The following is a 17,355-nucleotide window of genomic DNA, read 5'->3' on the forward strand; positions in this document are numbered from 1 at the left end:
AGGTTCCTGAAGCTGCCATTTTACAGCTCGCAATCCATCACCACCTGCGGTTGTCAGCTGGGGAGCTTCCCCCTGCAAGTCCATTTCTCCCTCGCACCCAACACGGTATTCTGAGCTTTCACATCACCACCCATGAAAAACCATCAGGTCCCCTCGCTGCCTGGATGCGAAGGCTGGCTCCCAGCGAGCTACCTGCATACAGGCCATGAATAAATGCCCAAGGCCAGCCTGGCCCCGCACTGTCAGCGGTGGTCACTCCCATTCCCACAAGCTTTGATTCCCTGATATGTTGACGATGGGTTAACAATAAACCTCAGCTTCCTTCTTTCTCAGGCCGACAGCTCTGAGAACGGGTGCCAGGCTAACCTAACCTGCAGCATGAGATCCCCGGAGAGCATTAAAACTCTCCTTTCTAGAAAATTCAGTAAGCAGGTTGGGGAAGTATTGGCACACCCAAGAACACACACAAAATGAACGCACAAGAAACACCGAAATGGTTTTGCAATTCTTGAGTTTAATTACTTTAGCATGTGGGTTTCTCTTGCTATTCAGCCCTCCCCTTTCCATCGCAATCGTTCTTAGGAAACTTGCACAAACACACACTTTTCCTAGACCAGTACATAAACCAGACACAGATGCACAAGTTTTTATTTGCAGCTTTCTTAAGCCTTGGTTTCTTAACTTCTTAAGAGAGAACGTGTATTAAAAAAACCTATTATGCAATCAGCTCCAATGTCTGATGGTGAGATGCACTGAGATCAGAGGACTCCATGATGGAAGAACACGAGAGTGATCCGTAACAGGAACTACGCTTCAGCCTAACCTGTTGGGGAAGTCAGAGTTACAGAAGATCAGCCTCTCCAAGGACTGCGTTGTCTGCGCTGTGCTGTCAAAGCAGCACAGAGAAGTCTCTTTATCACTGTTTCACTCTTGGCAAAATTGAGGCCTTTGGGAAGAAACGAAATAAAAGCCAAGACAGATAGGCAATTCACTCATTCCCCCCTCTCCCTTTAGCTCACGAAAACTTGAGACTATTCAGCCCTTTGTCTCCAGAAGTAAGCAAAAGAAAGACTAGAAAAGGCTAGAATAGGACTACTTGACAAAAGGCAATTCAAAAGATACAAACGTGAAGGGTCACGAGGTGAAGAACAGTTACAGAAGCATGGGGATAAAATGACACCGTGGAGGCATTACACGTATACACACACTCAGGAGCAAGATCCTCCTCTGCAACTCAAAAGATTTGACAATGAAGCACAAATCCAATTAAGCGAGGCCAGCATAGATGATGTGCACTATCTAGTAGGTTTTAGAATATCAGATTAACTAGGATTCTTGAATATAAAAGATCTCAAAACTTATTAGTTCAGAAACTTCGGAGAGAACAAACCCCGTAGGTAGCCTGAATTCCTAAAAGTGAAAAAATGTTCAAGTAATTGTGCTGGTAGGAAACATCATGCGCTATTATACAACGGGTTTTCTACCTGCCTCCAGGCCTCTTCTAGCCCCGACAGTTTGTATCACTACAGCAAATTCCAGGGTTGTGTGGGCTGGTGGTAGGCTGTTGCAAACTTGGTGTCAGCGGAGGAGAACTTGCTATGCCGCTGACACCAGGGGCTGATGCCTGCGTTACAGCTGCTCAAAGAAGTCAGGAAACAGTGTAGAAAGGAATTTTGGGGAAAGATTTTCTGATTAAGCAGACACTAGTTTTTGTAATTTGCTGTCAAAGGACTCAAATGCATCTAGTTAATTTAGCTTTAAGACTCCACAAGCAGAAAACGCAGGAAGAAGTCCAGTGCTCATACAGGGTCAAGTAAACAAGTAGCTGCTGCAAGCAGACGAGAAATCTTAATGTGATGTCCTACGTCAATGCAAGTCACCCCACGGCTCCTCCCCCCACTTTAAGGGCAGCTGCTGGACTTTGCTAGGCATGAATCAGTTCTACTCAAAATTTCTGAGGACGCATAACCTGTGAGCTAGGTGCAAGTTACCCTAGAAGAACTGCCATGCAATGTGCATGAGAAATCAGCATTATGCAGGGTGGCAAGCACTTCCTACCACAACACCTACAATCCATGGCAATGGATGTGTGTTAGCATGTTAAAAAGTAATATTCCACAGTTAAAATGTAATTTTCCATAGGAAAAATGTTCCCTGTACCTAGGAGCAAATCTAGGAGTACGAAAGTGACCTAAGCAGATGCAAACAGTTGTAGCCACAAACTATCAAAAAAGAAATCTCAAACTAAAAACAAAATAATAATAAAAAAAACACCTTAATTCCAAACAGTATACAAGCCACCCATTAAAACAGGCTCTTAGAAAGAGTAAAATCCATGTTTAAAATATTACACACCACATTACTACCCACCTAATTAAAAAAAAAACAACAAAAAACCCAGCCAAACTTTACAAACAGGATACAAACAGATTTCCTTTTGCAATAAGGATATCGGATAAAAAGTGACAGAATACGTTGCGGTATGTTTACAGGGAGGTTGCTCTTCCCCTCCGCCCAGTGCCTTCACTCCCACCAGCTCTTGTTTTGAGCTTGTTTTCAGTTTTTCCAGATGTGCCCTTTGCTTGCAGAAAGAGACCTTTCTTTTGCCTGTACAGAACGCGACACCCAGGAAGCAGGCGAGGAGAGAGGTCAGACTTCTTGCCGATCCATGTCTTCGCTGTCCATTTCACATCGCTAAGCCAGTTACAGATGTTAGGCGAGTTCAAGAAGTTTCTATCTCGGAGGCCTCCTCTATGAAGTTAGCAACAGGACTGAGGAGCAAGAGTGGAAACAGTTTATACTCTCCATTCCCGTCTTCTGAGAGGAGAGGTGGATCACCCATTCCCAGAGCATCCAGAGGCTCCGCCTGGCTTGCTGGAGCTGCTAGCGGCGAGACAGTTTCACTACCTGACGGAGGATGAAGAGCAGGTTTCTCCTCCAAGGGGGGCAGCAGAAGGTCTTTCGGATCCTCTGTCTTCCCTGCGGCTTCACTTGAAGGTAGTTCTTCAAACAAGGAAAGCAGAGGATTGGCCCTGTACTGTATCAGCTGCATATCTGAGGGGAAACAAACAGTTTAAACTCCAGGCTCCTGTGTCACGTAAGTGAAGGCTCTTATTCAAGACAAGGAAAACTGGAGAGGCTGCTTCAAGACTTGGTTCACTAAAGAAAACCACGCAGCTGAGCTCTGACAGACTACATCCACAGCTGCAGGAGGGGGGCTAAGGCTCCCGTGTCTAAGCTCAGTATCTGAAGCACACTTCAAGCCCCCAGAACATGCAGCATGCAATGGCAGCGCTGAAGTAGTGAAATGAGTAGCACTGCATTTGTGGGGGTCATAGCCCATCTAGCAGACAGTTCCACAATGACATTTGCAGTTCTGCTCCCTACGGTGACTCTCCGTCACGTGTAAGGAAGAGGAAATGGTTAACACCAGCATGGGGCACGGGATGGGGGCTCGTAAGATTGAGGCACAGCTTCATCAAGATCAGTGAAACATTCCAGTCTTCACAAAAATCTTAAGCCCAGACCAAAGGAGGAGATAAACCATATTACAGGCTACAAAAATTCCATTTCAACACACAGTTTTGGAAGAGTCTGGAGCTGTCACAGCTCCCAGCGTTCCTTCCTGCCCACCTTTGCTTCCTGCTGTTTCTCTCTCACTCGCTCCCAGATCTTCAGTGCTCTCTGCCAAGTTTGCGATCTGAAGCAAAATGGACAGAGTAAGACAGAACGCTTAACAACAACAACAAAGTCCAAGTCTTTGCTGAGAGGTTAACAAAATTAAAGGTGAAAGGAGGAGGGAAGAGAAATGAACCAGTTGACCAATGAGCCCATTGCTGCACGAGGGCCAGCAAAGGGGAGCTCTCAGAAGAAACCACAGTGAAATACAAACTTAACTTACTAAAGCCAAACAAGCTTCTGACTAAAAGAAATTTATTTTACCTTCCGAACCAGAAGCTTTATTACAGTCTGTCTTGTTGGAATAACACTGTTAAATATGATTTCATCAATACAATTAAATTTTGCAAGCACTGCTTGAATGCAGCTGCATTTTACCTCAGTTGTGGTCTAAGTTCTTATGACTGGGAAGTCCTAGTTTAAATATTATTTCAGGACTACAAAATAAATGACACTTGCAAGGTTGTGGTCTTTTTTTTTTTTTTTTTTTTAACATAAGTCAATTTTAGGAACTGGACCAAGAGAAGTAAATTTGCACTGAACTTTTGTATGTCCTCTGAGGAAATTCCATACAGCCATGTTCAGAATAAATACAATATATTACACTGTATTTTTCATTTAGTACTTTTCCTTCAGTCTTCAGACAGACAGTCTCATCTGAACTATAACCCCAGACCTCGTTATTACTTGGCTAAAAGACATCATGGGAATCCCTGAGGCTAGGAGAAACAAGCCAAGACACTGTTCTCACACACTTAGACCAAAAAAAAGACACGATTTTCTACCTTCCTCATTCTGAACAGAAGGCACAGAAGTAATAGATAGGAAGAAAGAAATTCCTCAATACAGACAGCTGAGTCAACAGACACCAGTTTCTTTCCCTCTTCCTTATGCTCTCAGGTGTATTCAGAAAGCAAAGACCATGTCATTTGAAGCAACGCGACAGATTAAGTCAGTCCACTGAGTGTATTACTGCAGCTAGGAACATAAGACTTGAAATTATCTTGAGAACCCTCTTAAATTCATATATGCCGACAGTGATAACTGAAAACATTAAGTCAGCAGGACTAGATAAAATGGCAGTTTCATCCTGTGCTATCAATCCAGTCCCTACCCTCAAACTGCATCAGTCAAAATTTAGCTCTCAACGTCGTATTAACCCCCCCATCATAGAAGCAACCCTTACTCTTACATTTTCTATACCAGGGGAAGTTTCCATCAAGCTCATATCCAGGGCAGGCAGCTCAGGATTAAATGTCTGAAAATAAAAACAGACCATATGTCACATAATAAGGTTCTTAAAACGAAACTTCAGGGAGCTCCTGAAAGGACAGCAGGATGCAGCACACCACTCCATCCGCTGAAGCACGGGGAAGGTGGCTCCCCCCAGGCCTACAGCAATGTACTGTCAACCTGTGGCAGAGACTGAGGCCACAGGAGAAAAGGACACCGTATTTCCCAGTGATTCCAGGTATATGGCTGAGTTTCGTTCCATATCATACTGCGTAATCACACACACAGTCAGGATGCGATGATATGTGACAAAGGCTTGAGAAGGAGAAGAGAGTTCAATTTTTTTTTCTTTTTTTTTTTTCCCTCCCTTGAGTTACCTATAACAGAAATACTACATGAACTGAAAAAGGCTCTCCATGTTACCTTGTGCCTTGTTAAGACTCCTAGAATGACTATGTATCATTCTACCCATAACTATTTGCTTCCCCCCCCCCTTACTCATTACAACATGGAATAAAACAGTAACGTTTCATAATGCAACCTAATCAGTATTTTTCAGAAATCAGAAAAAGTGAGAAGACACTCACATCGCTGAAAGCTTCAGAACCAAAGTTATACTGCTTCCCAGATAACATTGCTTGAAGCTCTTCAAGGCTGGCATCAATGCAATTAAGAAAATCCTGAATTTCTTCTCTAAAAAGACAAAATTATATAGTACTGTAAGAAACCGTCAGCAGGTAGGGCCTTCTTTTGCACCACGAGGCAGGAAAAGCTCTTAGGAGTGATCTGCTAACCTCGCAGTTATTACAGCTGGGGGGCAAGACGAGAGCCAGACTAGGCTGCTCACAATCCAGAACAGCTTATTGCCAAGTGAACCAAACCGCATTCCGGTGCCGCTTTTCACGGTCCAACTCTTTGAAGGACAGATACAAGGAAGACTATCTGAACAGCAAGTACAATAATAGCTATCATATCAGAAAGCAGTTCCTCCTTCCATACCTACTTCCTCCTTCATTTTCCTGTTTTTTGCATGTTCTCAGATCCCAGCCTATATACCAATATCTGCTTAAACTAAGGTCTGATGGCTTTCACCTGGGGACGATAAATGATAAGCAAAGGGCTGGAAATAATCTGGATCTGAAGAAACGCTACCTATTTTGAAACATCAGGTTGTTGCCAAATGGTACGCATTTCCAAGGACAACGGGGGGGATCCGAGGGACAGTGACTGAAGTGGAACGGAAGCTGCACGCACGGCACCAGTACTGAACTCGCTGTGCTGCCAGCTCCCTCCCATGCTGGAACGCTCAGCTACAAGCAACAGACCGCTCCGAGGCGTTGCCCCACGCTTTGCGGTGCCAACGAGGTCAGGTATTACAGGGCCTTCAGGTTACACTGAGCGCTGTGACCCATCATCTCAGTCCTTCCTACCTGAAGCTAACCACAGCAGAAGAGCTGTCAGGAGAAAGAACTGGAGTTTGTTCCCTGATCCCGCTCACCCTGCAGCCACAAAATGACTGCACTGGTACAGCTCAGGGGCCAGTGCAGAGCTGGGAACTGCGTTAGCAGCAGAGCTGCTGAGTGCGAAACCACAGCCCGCATGATTCTGATCCCGGGCGAGTCTGATCCGACAATGCACGAGGGAAACGAACCTTTGCGAAAATGAGGGGCAAAGAAAGGAAGCAACAGCGAAACATCATCAGACTGCCACCGATACAAATCCCTATCCAGTTCTCAGAACCAAAGTGGCACATGGTGCCCTCCCGAAATCACTAGCCGTGACGTGCTGTTTGGCAGCACTTGGCAGTGCCAGCCGCTGGCGATACAGGCGCTGATGTGACAGGCTGACCTCACAGCCCGCAGACTGACACATCAGAAGTCAGGCACACTCATTATCAGAGATGTGACAGACGAATTTGCCCTGCTTTTAGCGTATGATGCTAACACTCGTCTTTTTCAAGACCTACTAACAAAGCAGCAGAAAATTCAGTTCACCAACATCTAAAATGCTAATTCACTATGTTCTGCTAAACATACCCGCTAAAACTTTGACAAGATCCCAAAAGATGACGACAGCATAACAGTTGCCAGAAACAAGTTAATACCTGTCCAGTAGAGGATCATTTTGGTTTCCAGAGTTGTTCTCGTTCAAGATGGAGTCGATCACTGACACGGGGTCTTCTGGAGCATTAGGCTGTGCAGAATGGAGTTCCACAGCAACATTTCCTATTTCACTGGATTTGTTGACATCATTTATATGAACTGGTGGGATAGGTTCTGCACAGTTTAACTCATTTGGCTGTGATACTTGACAAATAGGTAAGGCGGGATCCAGAGCTGCCTGTGTCTCTCTAAAACAGGACCCAAAAAGAGAAACAACACGCAGGAGAATGCATCAACTGTATTACTACTCATTTCAAGTTGAGTATCTCAAATCTTAATACCTAATAAGGTCAAGCCAGTCAAGGGTTCAACCAACCAACTGGTCTTTAGAAAAAGAAGAAAAGTGCCTTCCTAAAGGCAGATGAAGAATCTCTTTTACATACAGACAGCCCATTTTGCCAGGTCACAAGCAGCAAAATAGTATATGGAAATCAGGCAGAAGAGAAACTCCTAACATTGTGTCTCTGGAAAGAAAAGATTCCAGACTGGTCCATATTTCACTCCGGATGTTAACAACTAAATGGGTTTTCACAAGAATCTGATGCCACGCAAAAAAGTGCCTTCCCGCCAGTTATGCTTAGCATAATATTAGCGACAGTAGTACTGACTGAAACTGGAGATGAAACTATACATCCTGGTTTGGTTTTTAGTAACCTACGTGCATTTTGGATTGTTTATTAGTAACCTCTGTCTGCATTCAGGTCCCTGTTCAGTTGAAAAGTTAACTATGCGCTTATTTGTTGAACAGACAGAAAAGCCTCAGCAAATTAAACTTCAAGCGCCAATCAGCTTGCTAGGCCTTCAGGCACTCCTGAAGAGACATGAGCCCTTAAAAAGCTTTGCTGACCGTGACCAACGCTACATGCTGTAAAAGAGACAGCCTACAAACAGGCCTGTCATGCACAAGGAGAGTAAAAATTCAGAGGCTGTTTCCCAGAATTCATGTGGATCACTTAACATAACAACCTAAGCATAAGTACTTCCCCATCTGGAACTGGTACCTGGCTCTGCCACTTGTGTGTGCCACAGCAAGGAGACCATCGGTGGCGTTTTCCAGGGTATCAGTGATATCTCGAATGATGAGACCTGTACCATTTCCATCCTCATCATCTGCATTATGTTCAGAAAAAGCCATCTGCAGGACACAGCAAACAGACTGAGTAAACCAAAAGGTCTGACTTTTTTTGATGTTGAAGCTCCATTCTTCTTGCAGCCTCTCTCTCCTGTTTCATCTTTGACTAGTTGTACTGATTTGCATGATTTTACAGGCAGAGCAATGCTTTAAAGCTGCCCATTTCAAAATGGAGTGCATTTGATTATAAGATTAGGGTATTAATAGCTATAAGGAAGACTTTGAGATCACTGTACATCATCCTGTCCAACCCCTTGTCTCTTTCCCTGGGAAGACTTACTGCTTGGCCGCTCTCCACAGGTATGCGAACATACTGACGACTGTATTTGGAAGGTGAAGCACCTGTAGCATCCGTTAGAGACCTGAGACAAAATACAGCTTCAGTACACAGTTCCGCAGTAAAAAGCTGTAGCAATGCCAAATACGTGCAGTAATGGTAAGAACAATCGTTCTTCCACTTCTAAGAAAACTGGCTTTTGGAAATGTTTTTTAGTAAGTGTACTGCAGGCAGGTTGCATTCTAAACATGCTTTTTGTTTTGGATAAGTCAGTCACGTTTGCACATTTTGAAAGAGTTACCATTTCTGACAATTGTGCTCTTCAAAATTTAAAAGGTATAGTATGTTCTTTTCCCGCACATTTTTTTAGTGATAAAGAGGAGGGAATCTTTATTTCACGGTTTATTCAACTCCCACCGGCTTTCTCGAGTTTGAATATACAACTGATAAAAATATTCTTCATACACTTTAAGAAAAGCATCTTGCTTCTAGAAGCTGATTTATCCCTATAATTGACATCTGACGCTGATTTGTGACCTATCCAGTAATTACCTTTTCCTTTTGACCCCAACAATATAATTTCCTCGCATCAAACTTAGTATAAATTGAAGAATCTAAAAAGGAAAAACAAAAAACCAAAATCAAGTGGTCAGCATAGCAATCCTAACATTAAAGTATTAATTCAGATTTTACTACAAAATTATGTAGTTATGTGATTGAAAGTAATAGGTCAATTAAAAATCCAGTTGTGTTCATGTCTTAAAAAACCAAAATGACAGTTACAAATGCCATTGAAAAGTTATCCCCCTTGCACAGTTTTGTTTTGTTTTTTAAATGTAATAACACCACAAGTCACCAGAGGATTCCAGACCAGAAACAGCTGAGGGATAAACCAGAGAAAATGTGTTCCAGTGCAGAAGCTCCCATAGTTTCTGGGTTCCAAGTTGACTTCTTGAGTGGTCTAAGTCTGTCTTGGTCCAAGATCTTTCACAGACTCCATTCCATGTGCCTGCAATCTCTTGTTTTAGGCTCCTGTTACCACGCACTGCCTCCAGCCCCAGGTTTACCCCAGGTCAGCTCGATTTACTGATTTCTCTCCAAATAAGATTCACTGAGATTTCAAACACAATGAAATCCCTTTTACTACGACTTTTCCTTACTATTTTCCTCGTGATTCTTTGCTGTGCTACTTCTGGGACACTCAGGAACTGTGAACATTTTCTTTATGCTGTATTAATATAGCCTGTTCAGCTCTGTGTCATTTGTCATTCTACATAAGCAAAGAATGCCATCAGGTATCACAGAGGCAGGAATAAGGATGGTAGCACTGAAGATGCTGCAATGGTACCTTAGACAGCAGCTTCTGTTGTTGACTGTGCTTCTGCCTTAGAACTGCCACTTCTTTCCACAGGGCCTTATTTTCTCTGCAATGCAGAATAAATTAGAAGACAGAGGATGAACAGAGTTTACTTTATATGCTTTAGTTTTACAGCTTTCAAACTTTCACAGTACCTTGCAGGACCAATGGCAACATTCCTTCCGTGGATAACTAACATTCATTTAATCTGATCCACTAGGATAAACTCTGGGTTAAATTAACTCCATTTTCCATCAGGCAGGACCAAACACTCACTAATAAGGACATTCTCCTCCTCTGCTGGTCCACCGATAATCTTGATCTGAGGTGTTCTTTCAAAGCCTCAAAGCCTTAGAATAAAGACGATGTTTGGAAACAGGCTGCGTGTAACACAGCCCACCTCAGAGCAGTTTCAAAGTTTGTGTTTGAGGGTGTGTTTTGTTTGTTTCGTTGGGTTTTTTTTTAAGGAACAGAGGGAGTGGAGTGAAGGTATCTCCTGAACATTGGTTGATACGTGCTTGCACACCAATGATCTGAATGAATTACCAGTGCCTACACAAAAAGGATCTGAGGGAACAGAGATGAGGACGTGCAAAGTCCACTTCCCATTAGAAAGAAAACCAAAGACTCATTCTCCCTCACTGCATCTAACCCTGTTTTGTGCTTAGAAAAGGAAATGCTTTGATTGGCCTAAAAAACTACCACAGGTGATGGCAACCAAAATCAAATCTCAAGATAGTCAACAAACTCCCAGTCTTAATCTCTGGTCTGTAACTGAATGATAAAACCAAACAAGATTCAGAATGTCATGTGGGGTGGAATGGGGACTCTTAGAAGAAAAAATATAGCTTCACCTGTTTCCAGTTCAAATGAAACCCACATTTAGAGTCAAGCTCCATTAGATATATGCAACATTCAATGTACAAGTGCCTCTGAAACAGACGGAGTCTACCTCTTCATGTTAGCCAGTCTGACATCCATGTTGTTCTGCTGCTCTCTCATCTCCTGGACTTCAGAGAGTACTTTGTGCAAATCCTCCGTACAGACCTTGAGATCCTCAGTTCTTACTGCAGATACCTGAAATAGGACCAGGTTACACGTGCTTTACTAGGAACAGTGCCTTGCATACTCCTTTCTACAGGAACAGTGTAGTTAGTCTGTAGAAGAACAGGTACAAACTCCATTAAAAGATTAGGTAACACTATAATTCTTATGTATCACAAAACACCGCAATTGCTATAGGTGACAGTCCTTAGGACAGTCTACACTGTATGAAAAAAACCCAAGATGTCAATAAAAATAAGAGATTAGCACCTTGTATGTGTAGACAGTAGATTCACCATTGTAATTCAGGACAAAAACCTACCACTGATTGAAAATGGCCTTCCCTAGGGGCTTCTCTCTGACAGGCCTGGTGACAGCTTGCCCTCTAGTGTCAAAGGGTAAGACACCAACCAAAAACAAGACAGAATTGTTAGTGGAGTAAGAACAAGATGATCATATTCCTTTTAGGTGTGGATAAACCTGCCAGCATAGGAGTAACAAATTTCCATTAAGTTATTGGGGGGAGGCGGGGGGTGTGGGAAGGCACCTAATTAGATGCATCCTACTCGATTTGAAAACTTGTCCCACACTACCTGAATTGCAGATTCCCATATTGGTGTTTCCTCTATTATCTCTCTACTCAGTGACATTCCAAAATTATGGAAACTTGTCTCTGGAAAGTCAGAGTCCAAACTGCTCTTCTGCCCACAGCAGAATCCATGAATGCCACCTCTTCAAAGGATGGTGGAAGAGCCGTCAAGAAAGCAAAAAGCTCACTCTCTCCTCCCCACACTTCCATATTCAAAGCTTTCCAATTCCTTCGGCAACTCTCTCTGTGGTGGTGGCATTGATGGCTAATGTACAATTCAGGATTTTGAAAAAGAGAGGTCTGGTGCATGACACCTCTGAATGACATGCCGAGGTTTTGTGGGCATGATTTGAAAAATCATTTAGCCAAATACTGGCCATAATTGAACCAAATGGAGTTGCACCAGATAACCATGGGATGTCCCTTCCAACCTGCAGAACGCTATGATTTTCCTTATTATTCTCCTGAATTCCAAGAGGGAGGTGAAAGCACCTGGGATTAGCCTGCTGAAGTGCAGGTGGGCTCACAGATCCCTTTTTTTCCCCAAAGGAGAATGGGATGGTCAGAAATGTACCTATGGTGTTATAAAATAACATCCCATCACTTCACGATGACACAGAACATAATTGTTAGGTAATCACTCCACAAACATAACTAACTACTTTCTTAACATAATCCAGTGTTATGAATGATGGACTGAATGGCCTGACAGTTCTCCTCGCTGTCTACGTTTTTAGATGCTTCGCTATTCGTTGTGGGTAACACCTTGTGCTAAGGTACACGAGCTGTATCCCGAATGAAATTCACGGCCATCTGATTTCTCTTCAGCATACCACCTCTCCACGGGGAAGACACCCAAAAGATGCAGACAGCAGGTGGGAATTTCAAATGCAGTGAGCCTGCCTCTAAAAAAAAAAAGGGCCAAACTAAAACGTTCTGCCCAAGTGCAAGGAAGTGCTCTCTCCGGTCTCCACCTAGATAATCAGGGTGCCAAGACTGAAGCACACCAGCAGAGCTAACGCTAAAAGGGAGTAAATAAAGGAAGTCCTGCATTCAAGCTTGCATTCCTGGTAGAGGCTTGAAGTCCAAGCAAGTACTGAAATATAATCCTTTATAGCAAGTACTGAAACACGACTCCATTCTAGACAGTAAAAGAGCAGGAAAAACTACTGGACGTTTTGCAAAAAATCACCAATATTTCCTGTGCCACAAAGAATTGTTTCACCAACCTATTCAACAGTTTCCTGTGAATGTCCTTGGCACTAACTAGAGCTTTTGTCTTTCCATCTAGAATACTCCACCCAGTGCAACGCTCCTGGGATACCTGGTGCCGTACATCACATCATCAGATGACTGCCCCAAAATACCAGAAAGCAAGGTGTGCAAGCCAAGACAAGCTAGCGATTACAGCATCTGGGAAGAGCACAGGCCTGAGTCAGAGCAGCAACTGTACAAGAATATTTAATCAATTGTGATTCTGAGCAGAGACAGCTCAGTGAAGAATCAATCAAAACACAATTGTGACTCTCAAGCCTACCCTGTGCTTTTATTAACTTGGGCAATGTAGCTACCACATTGTGACATTCTAAAGAAAAGATTCTGCAGTTCAAATGTCAACATGATGTATCATGATACTCTCTTTCCCCGGCAGCCAGGATATTATGGGCTGTAATGTGCCAATAGAGGATAAATATCTGTGCAGAAACAGGTCAGACAAGGCCTGAATGTACAAAAGAAAACTGGAAAGCGCTAATAAAGATGTAGCTTTGTGGTAACATAGTTTTGGAGGAACGGTGTAATTTATGCAAACTCACCCACACGAACTGATTACTGATGCCCTTGCTAATTTTCAAATGGGAATGTATTTTCTTTTACTTCTTTCACTTAGTGACTCTTTCCGACTCTGCTATACTGGCACAATTGAATACCACGGTAAGCTGTAATCATGTATATGAACTCTCTGTGGAAAAAGGGCTCAAGTTTGACAGCAATGAGGAATGTGGTTCTACTCCAGTGCTCTGCTAAACAACAGCAGGCTGTGTTTTGTCTAAGAGCTGGCATGAGGAGGCCAAGCCAAGCACTGAGGAGGGAGTTACAAAGGCTTGCATCATGATGCACAGCCTCGGTTCCCATGGAATTTGTTGGCTGTAAAGTGTTTGAAACCCCCAGACATGCTCCTGATAAGCTACTTTTCATAACAAAGTGAAGTAAATACATGCTTAGACTGTACCTTGCGCTTGATGTTTTCCAATAAATGTGCCTTCCCTTGCTTGAAGAAAGGGTGCTGGAACTCAATGACTGAGCTCTTCTCTGCTGTAATCATGCCATTCTCCAGAGCAATCACCTTCCTGAAACCATCTGTGGAGAGGTATTAACGAAGTCATTTCTTTCAGTGCAAAGCTGACTGTTACAACACATCGCTAAAGAAAATCCCAAGGCTACTGAAATACCTACAGCACTACAGTTACTGGGAGCAGAAACTACGAAAACCAGCCAAAGCAGCTCTTCTTTGGTGCTCAACGGTTTGACTGCTCTGATCTTCACAGCTAGAGAACACACTCACAATATCATCAAATGGCCTGGCAGGCTGCACAAACAGCACGCGTGGCAGAGGCCAGCTAGGGTCCGCAAGCAGGAGAGTGACGTCCAAATAATCAAAGAAGTTAATTAGAAATAAGATTTACAAGGACATCTTGAATAAAATCTTGTCCCAGTGGAAGCAGCGGAACAGTGCACCTTCCCTTTCATGCCTATAATGCCAGGCAGCTACATATCAAAACAAGTGCTGTCATGTACCACCAGGGTCGACAGAATTAAGCAAGGAAGAGAAATTAGTTCTCAGCCTATGCAAACACGTGCACGCAGAGTAATTCCTTCACACCAGACTGCCTGCATGAAATAAGACATTGCCAGCTCTATTTCCATCGCTGCTTGAAGTACCACAGGGTAGACGCAAAACACAGTTGACGGACCAATCCATCTCTCTCCTCGTTCAGGTTTTTAACATCGTTAATGTATTCCAGTTTCACTGCGCCCCAACAGCGCTGTCATTAGAAAACTTTACTTGAAGCTAGGATAGGTCCAGCAGGAAAAGGAGGCTGCCATCACACTGCACATCTTCATAGGAATATTCGCATTTTAGCATTCACCCTTGCTACAAGGCAACTGACAATTGTTTGTCTGCATTGTCCTTTGACAGTCAAGTGAAGGAGTCTCAACACTTGACACAAACAGCAGCACCCACCCTGTGTCAAGAGGCTAAGCATACGCTTTCTCTCTCCTGTCTGACAAAATGTAAACAGGCATCAGCTAGAGAGACCAGGCAAATCTACCGGGCAAGGACAGAGTTCCTCCCCCTTACTCCGAAAGGAAATTCTAAATAAGGCGGCCATCTTCTCTGTAGTTCGTACCTCCCCTCAGCCCATAAGCTATCTGCTGCAAAACAACTGTTTCTGCTGTGTTGCAGCCCCGCACATCGTGCCATATCTTTGAATTACCACCTCACTCCAGCTTCTTTGCCGGTACAAGTTGTACATCTGTTATACAATGGATGCTACACGATGCTCGCAAGTCGAGCACAGAGAACATAATGAGAAACTTAGTCCAGCTCAATCCACCAGCATGACTAATCTTGTTTCAACACAGCAATGCAGGCAACGGCATGATCTAGGCAATTTTTTTCATATACTGGATGCATGGGTGTAGATAGGGCCTTTGTTCCTCTCGGGACGCGTAAGTTTGCTGTTACCATTGCTATTAACGCTGCCACTGGAGCCCCGTGAACTCTACCCAAGCTTTAGGTACCAGCACATGAAACAATATTTTTACTGTTGTTGCTTAAAAGGACTCAGAGCTGAAAGACAGAAAACAAAGACTAAGCCGAGCTCTACTGTGATTCTTTTCTTTTGCAAAGCCAACTCAAGACCAGAATTCAGGTTTTCAGAGACGAAAGACCTACCAAGTCAATTGGTTTGTTTAAAGAAATTCAAATTGATGTCAAGTAGCAACGGACTTGGCAGAAAGAATACATGAGAAGAGCTGATGCTTACACATGTTAAGCTGTCGTATGAAGCTGGAGATATTGTTGTGTTTGAAGTACTTGGGGAGTAGCTCCTTGGCAAACCTCTGCTCATCCAGAATGCAAAAGTTCTCACCATTCTAGGAAACAAGCAGAAGTAACAGTTAAAGAACAAGCACAATTTTTCTAAGGTGTTGCTCATAAGCCAAGACCACAAATCACCAGAGAGAGTTCCTACAACAGGGAAGGGCAAAACACCTAGCAAGGGGAATTATCTGTGCGAGCACTTCTGAGTGTTTGGGGCTGTACTAAAAAGTTTGAATCCAAAAAGACGGGACACATCTATTGAGTGGGGGATTTTTTTTAAAGCCCTGAGGTTTTGCTCTTAACCCAAAGAAAAATCGTTCCAAAACCCCAGGTATCTGCAGCTCTCTTTGTCCACAGGAAACATAAATATTGCTCAAGCGCAACGGAATTCGTGCCACTAGAGGGCTTTTATCTCCCTCGACCAGAGCTTGCCCAGCTCCTGACGAGATTCTTCCATTGTATGCACTGTGTCACCACTAAAAATAACCAAGTAACATCGCAGAGTTACTAAAAGTTAAGACAACACAACCCAGCGGTGGAGAAGGGTAACTGTGGCACGGGCAGTTTCAGATTCATCACATTCTCAAGTTCAAACTTCCTGCGTGTCGCTTTTTATGCTGTTCACAAAGAGAACAAAAAAATTGGGTTTCTCTTCATCTTCGCCTTTGCAAAGGCCAAACCTCTGAAAAAAGTGGAGAAAATCTTACGGATTTAAAAATGACAGGGGACAAAAATAAACGCCGTGCTTGTGTCAGATGTCTTACGAGCCTGCGTGTGTTTGCAGTGCCCCAAGCCTGCAGGCAGACGGGACAAGGCCCATCTCGCTCACCTCGGGAGGGGAAAGTTAAAAGGTAATCACTCCTGAACGCGGGGTTCCCAGCGAGCGTCACCGCTTTCAGCCAGTTCCGCGCAGCCTGAGGTGAAACCCTGGGCTGTGCCCGCTTCGGGCTCCACGCGTGCTCGGCGCAGGCGGCCCCGCACGGCCCCGCACGGCCCGGCCCGGCCCCGCGCCCTCCGCCCGCCCGCGCCCGGGCTCTCCCCGCCGCAGCGCCGGGCCACGCCGCCACCCCCGCGGCCACCACGCGCGCCAACGCCCGCCCGGGGGCGGCCGCTGCCCGGGCCGGGGCGCCGCGGCCCGCCCGCTCCCCGGGGGAGGCGAGGGGCCCTCCCCGGCCGCCACCCCCGCCCCAGCTCCCGCTCCCCGCAGCGGGGCCGCCGCCGCCGCCCCCCGCCCCGCCCCGCCCCCGGCGCCCCGCGGCCCCGGCCCCGCGCCCCCGCCGCCCCCCGGGGCGCCCAGCGCCCCCGCCGCGGCCCCGCCGCCCGCTCGGTGCCGGCCCCCGCTCCCCGCCGCGCAGCGGCGGCGCCGGCCGGGCCAGGGCCCCGCGGGCCGCCCTCACCCTGCTCCAGCAGATGACGTCGTCGCTCTGCGGGTCCTCCACCAGCGCCCAGAGCTTGGCCAGGAAGCCGGGCACCGGGGCGGCGCCGGGGCCGCCGGGCAGCGCCGGCCCTTCCCGCATCCTCGGGCCGGGCCGGGCCGCGCTCTCCGCAACGGGCCGGGGCGGGCGGGGCGCCCAACGGCGGCCGTGACGCCGCGCGGGGCGGTGCCTGCGGCGCGGGGAGCCCGCTCACTGGTGCGTGCCGCCTGGCCCCGCCCCCTCGCCCGCCCCGCCCCGCGGCTGCGAGCGTGACTCTTGTTGTGCTCCCGGGGGAGCGCGGCGCGCGGCCACGTGACGCCACCGGGCGCCTTTAAAGGGGCCGCGGCGCCCGGGGCGTCCCTG

At 45.7% G+C, this 17,355-nt stretch overlaps 1 protein-coding gene across 5 annotated transcripts; it reads right to left on the reverse strand.

The window, feature by feature from the left end:
* Positions 1-636: 636 nt before the first annotated feature.
* LOC309595796 (heat shock factor protein 3) lies at positions 637-17,124 on the reverse strand. Of its 5 annotated transcripts, XM_082323136.1 has the most exons (13): positions 16,975-17,124; positions 15,522-15,630; positions 13,703-13,830; positions 10,792-10,916; positions 9,831-9,906; positions 9,035-9,096; positions 8,486-8,567; positions 8,075-8,208; positions 7,016-7,261; positions 5,499-5,604; positions 4,871-4,936; positions 3,634-3,700; positions 637-3,054 (listed from the first exon to the last, which is right to left on the reverse strand). In XM_082323136.1, the coding sequence occupies exons 1-13, from the start codon at positions 17,092-17,094 to the stop codon at positions 2,723-2,725; spliced, it is 1,653 nt and encodes a 550-aa protein (XP_082179262.1). In that variant the 5' UTR covers positions 17,095-17,124; the 3' UTR covers positions 637-2,722. The 5 variants fall into 5 exon arrangements, with proteins under 5 accessions (XP_082179262.1, XP_082179265.1, XP_082179266.1 ...); XM_082323139.1 differs by lacking the exon at positions 13,703-13,830 and having other exon boundaries at positions 16,975-17,105; XM_082323140.1 differs by lacking the exons at positions 13,703-13,830; positions 16,975-17,124 and adding an exon at positions 16,407-16,573.
* Positions 17,125-17,355: the final 231 nt, after the last annotated feature.

Source organism: Platalea leucorodia (genome assembly GCF_965183815.1).
Source record: "Platalea leucorodia genome assembly, chromosome: 10".
NCBI lineage: Eukaryota > Metazoa > Chordata > Aves > Pelecaniformes > Threskiornithidae > Platalea > Platalea leucorodia.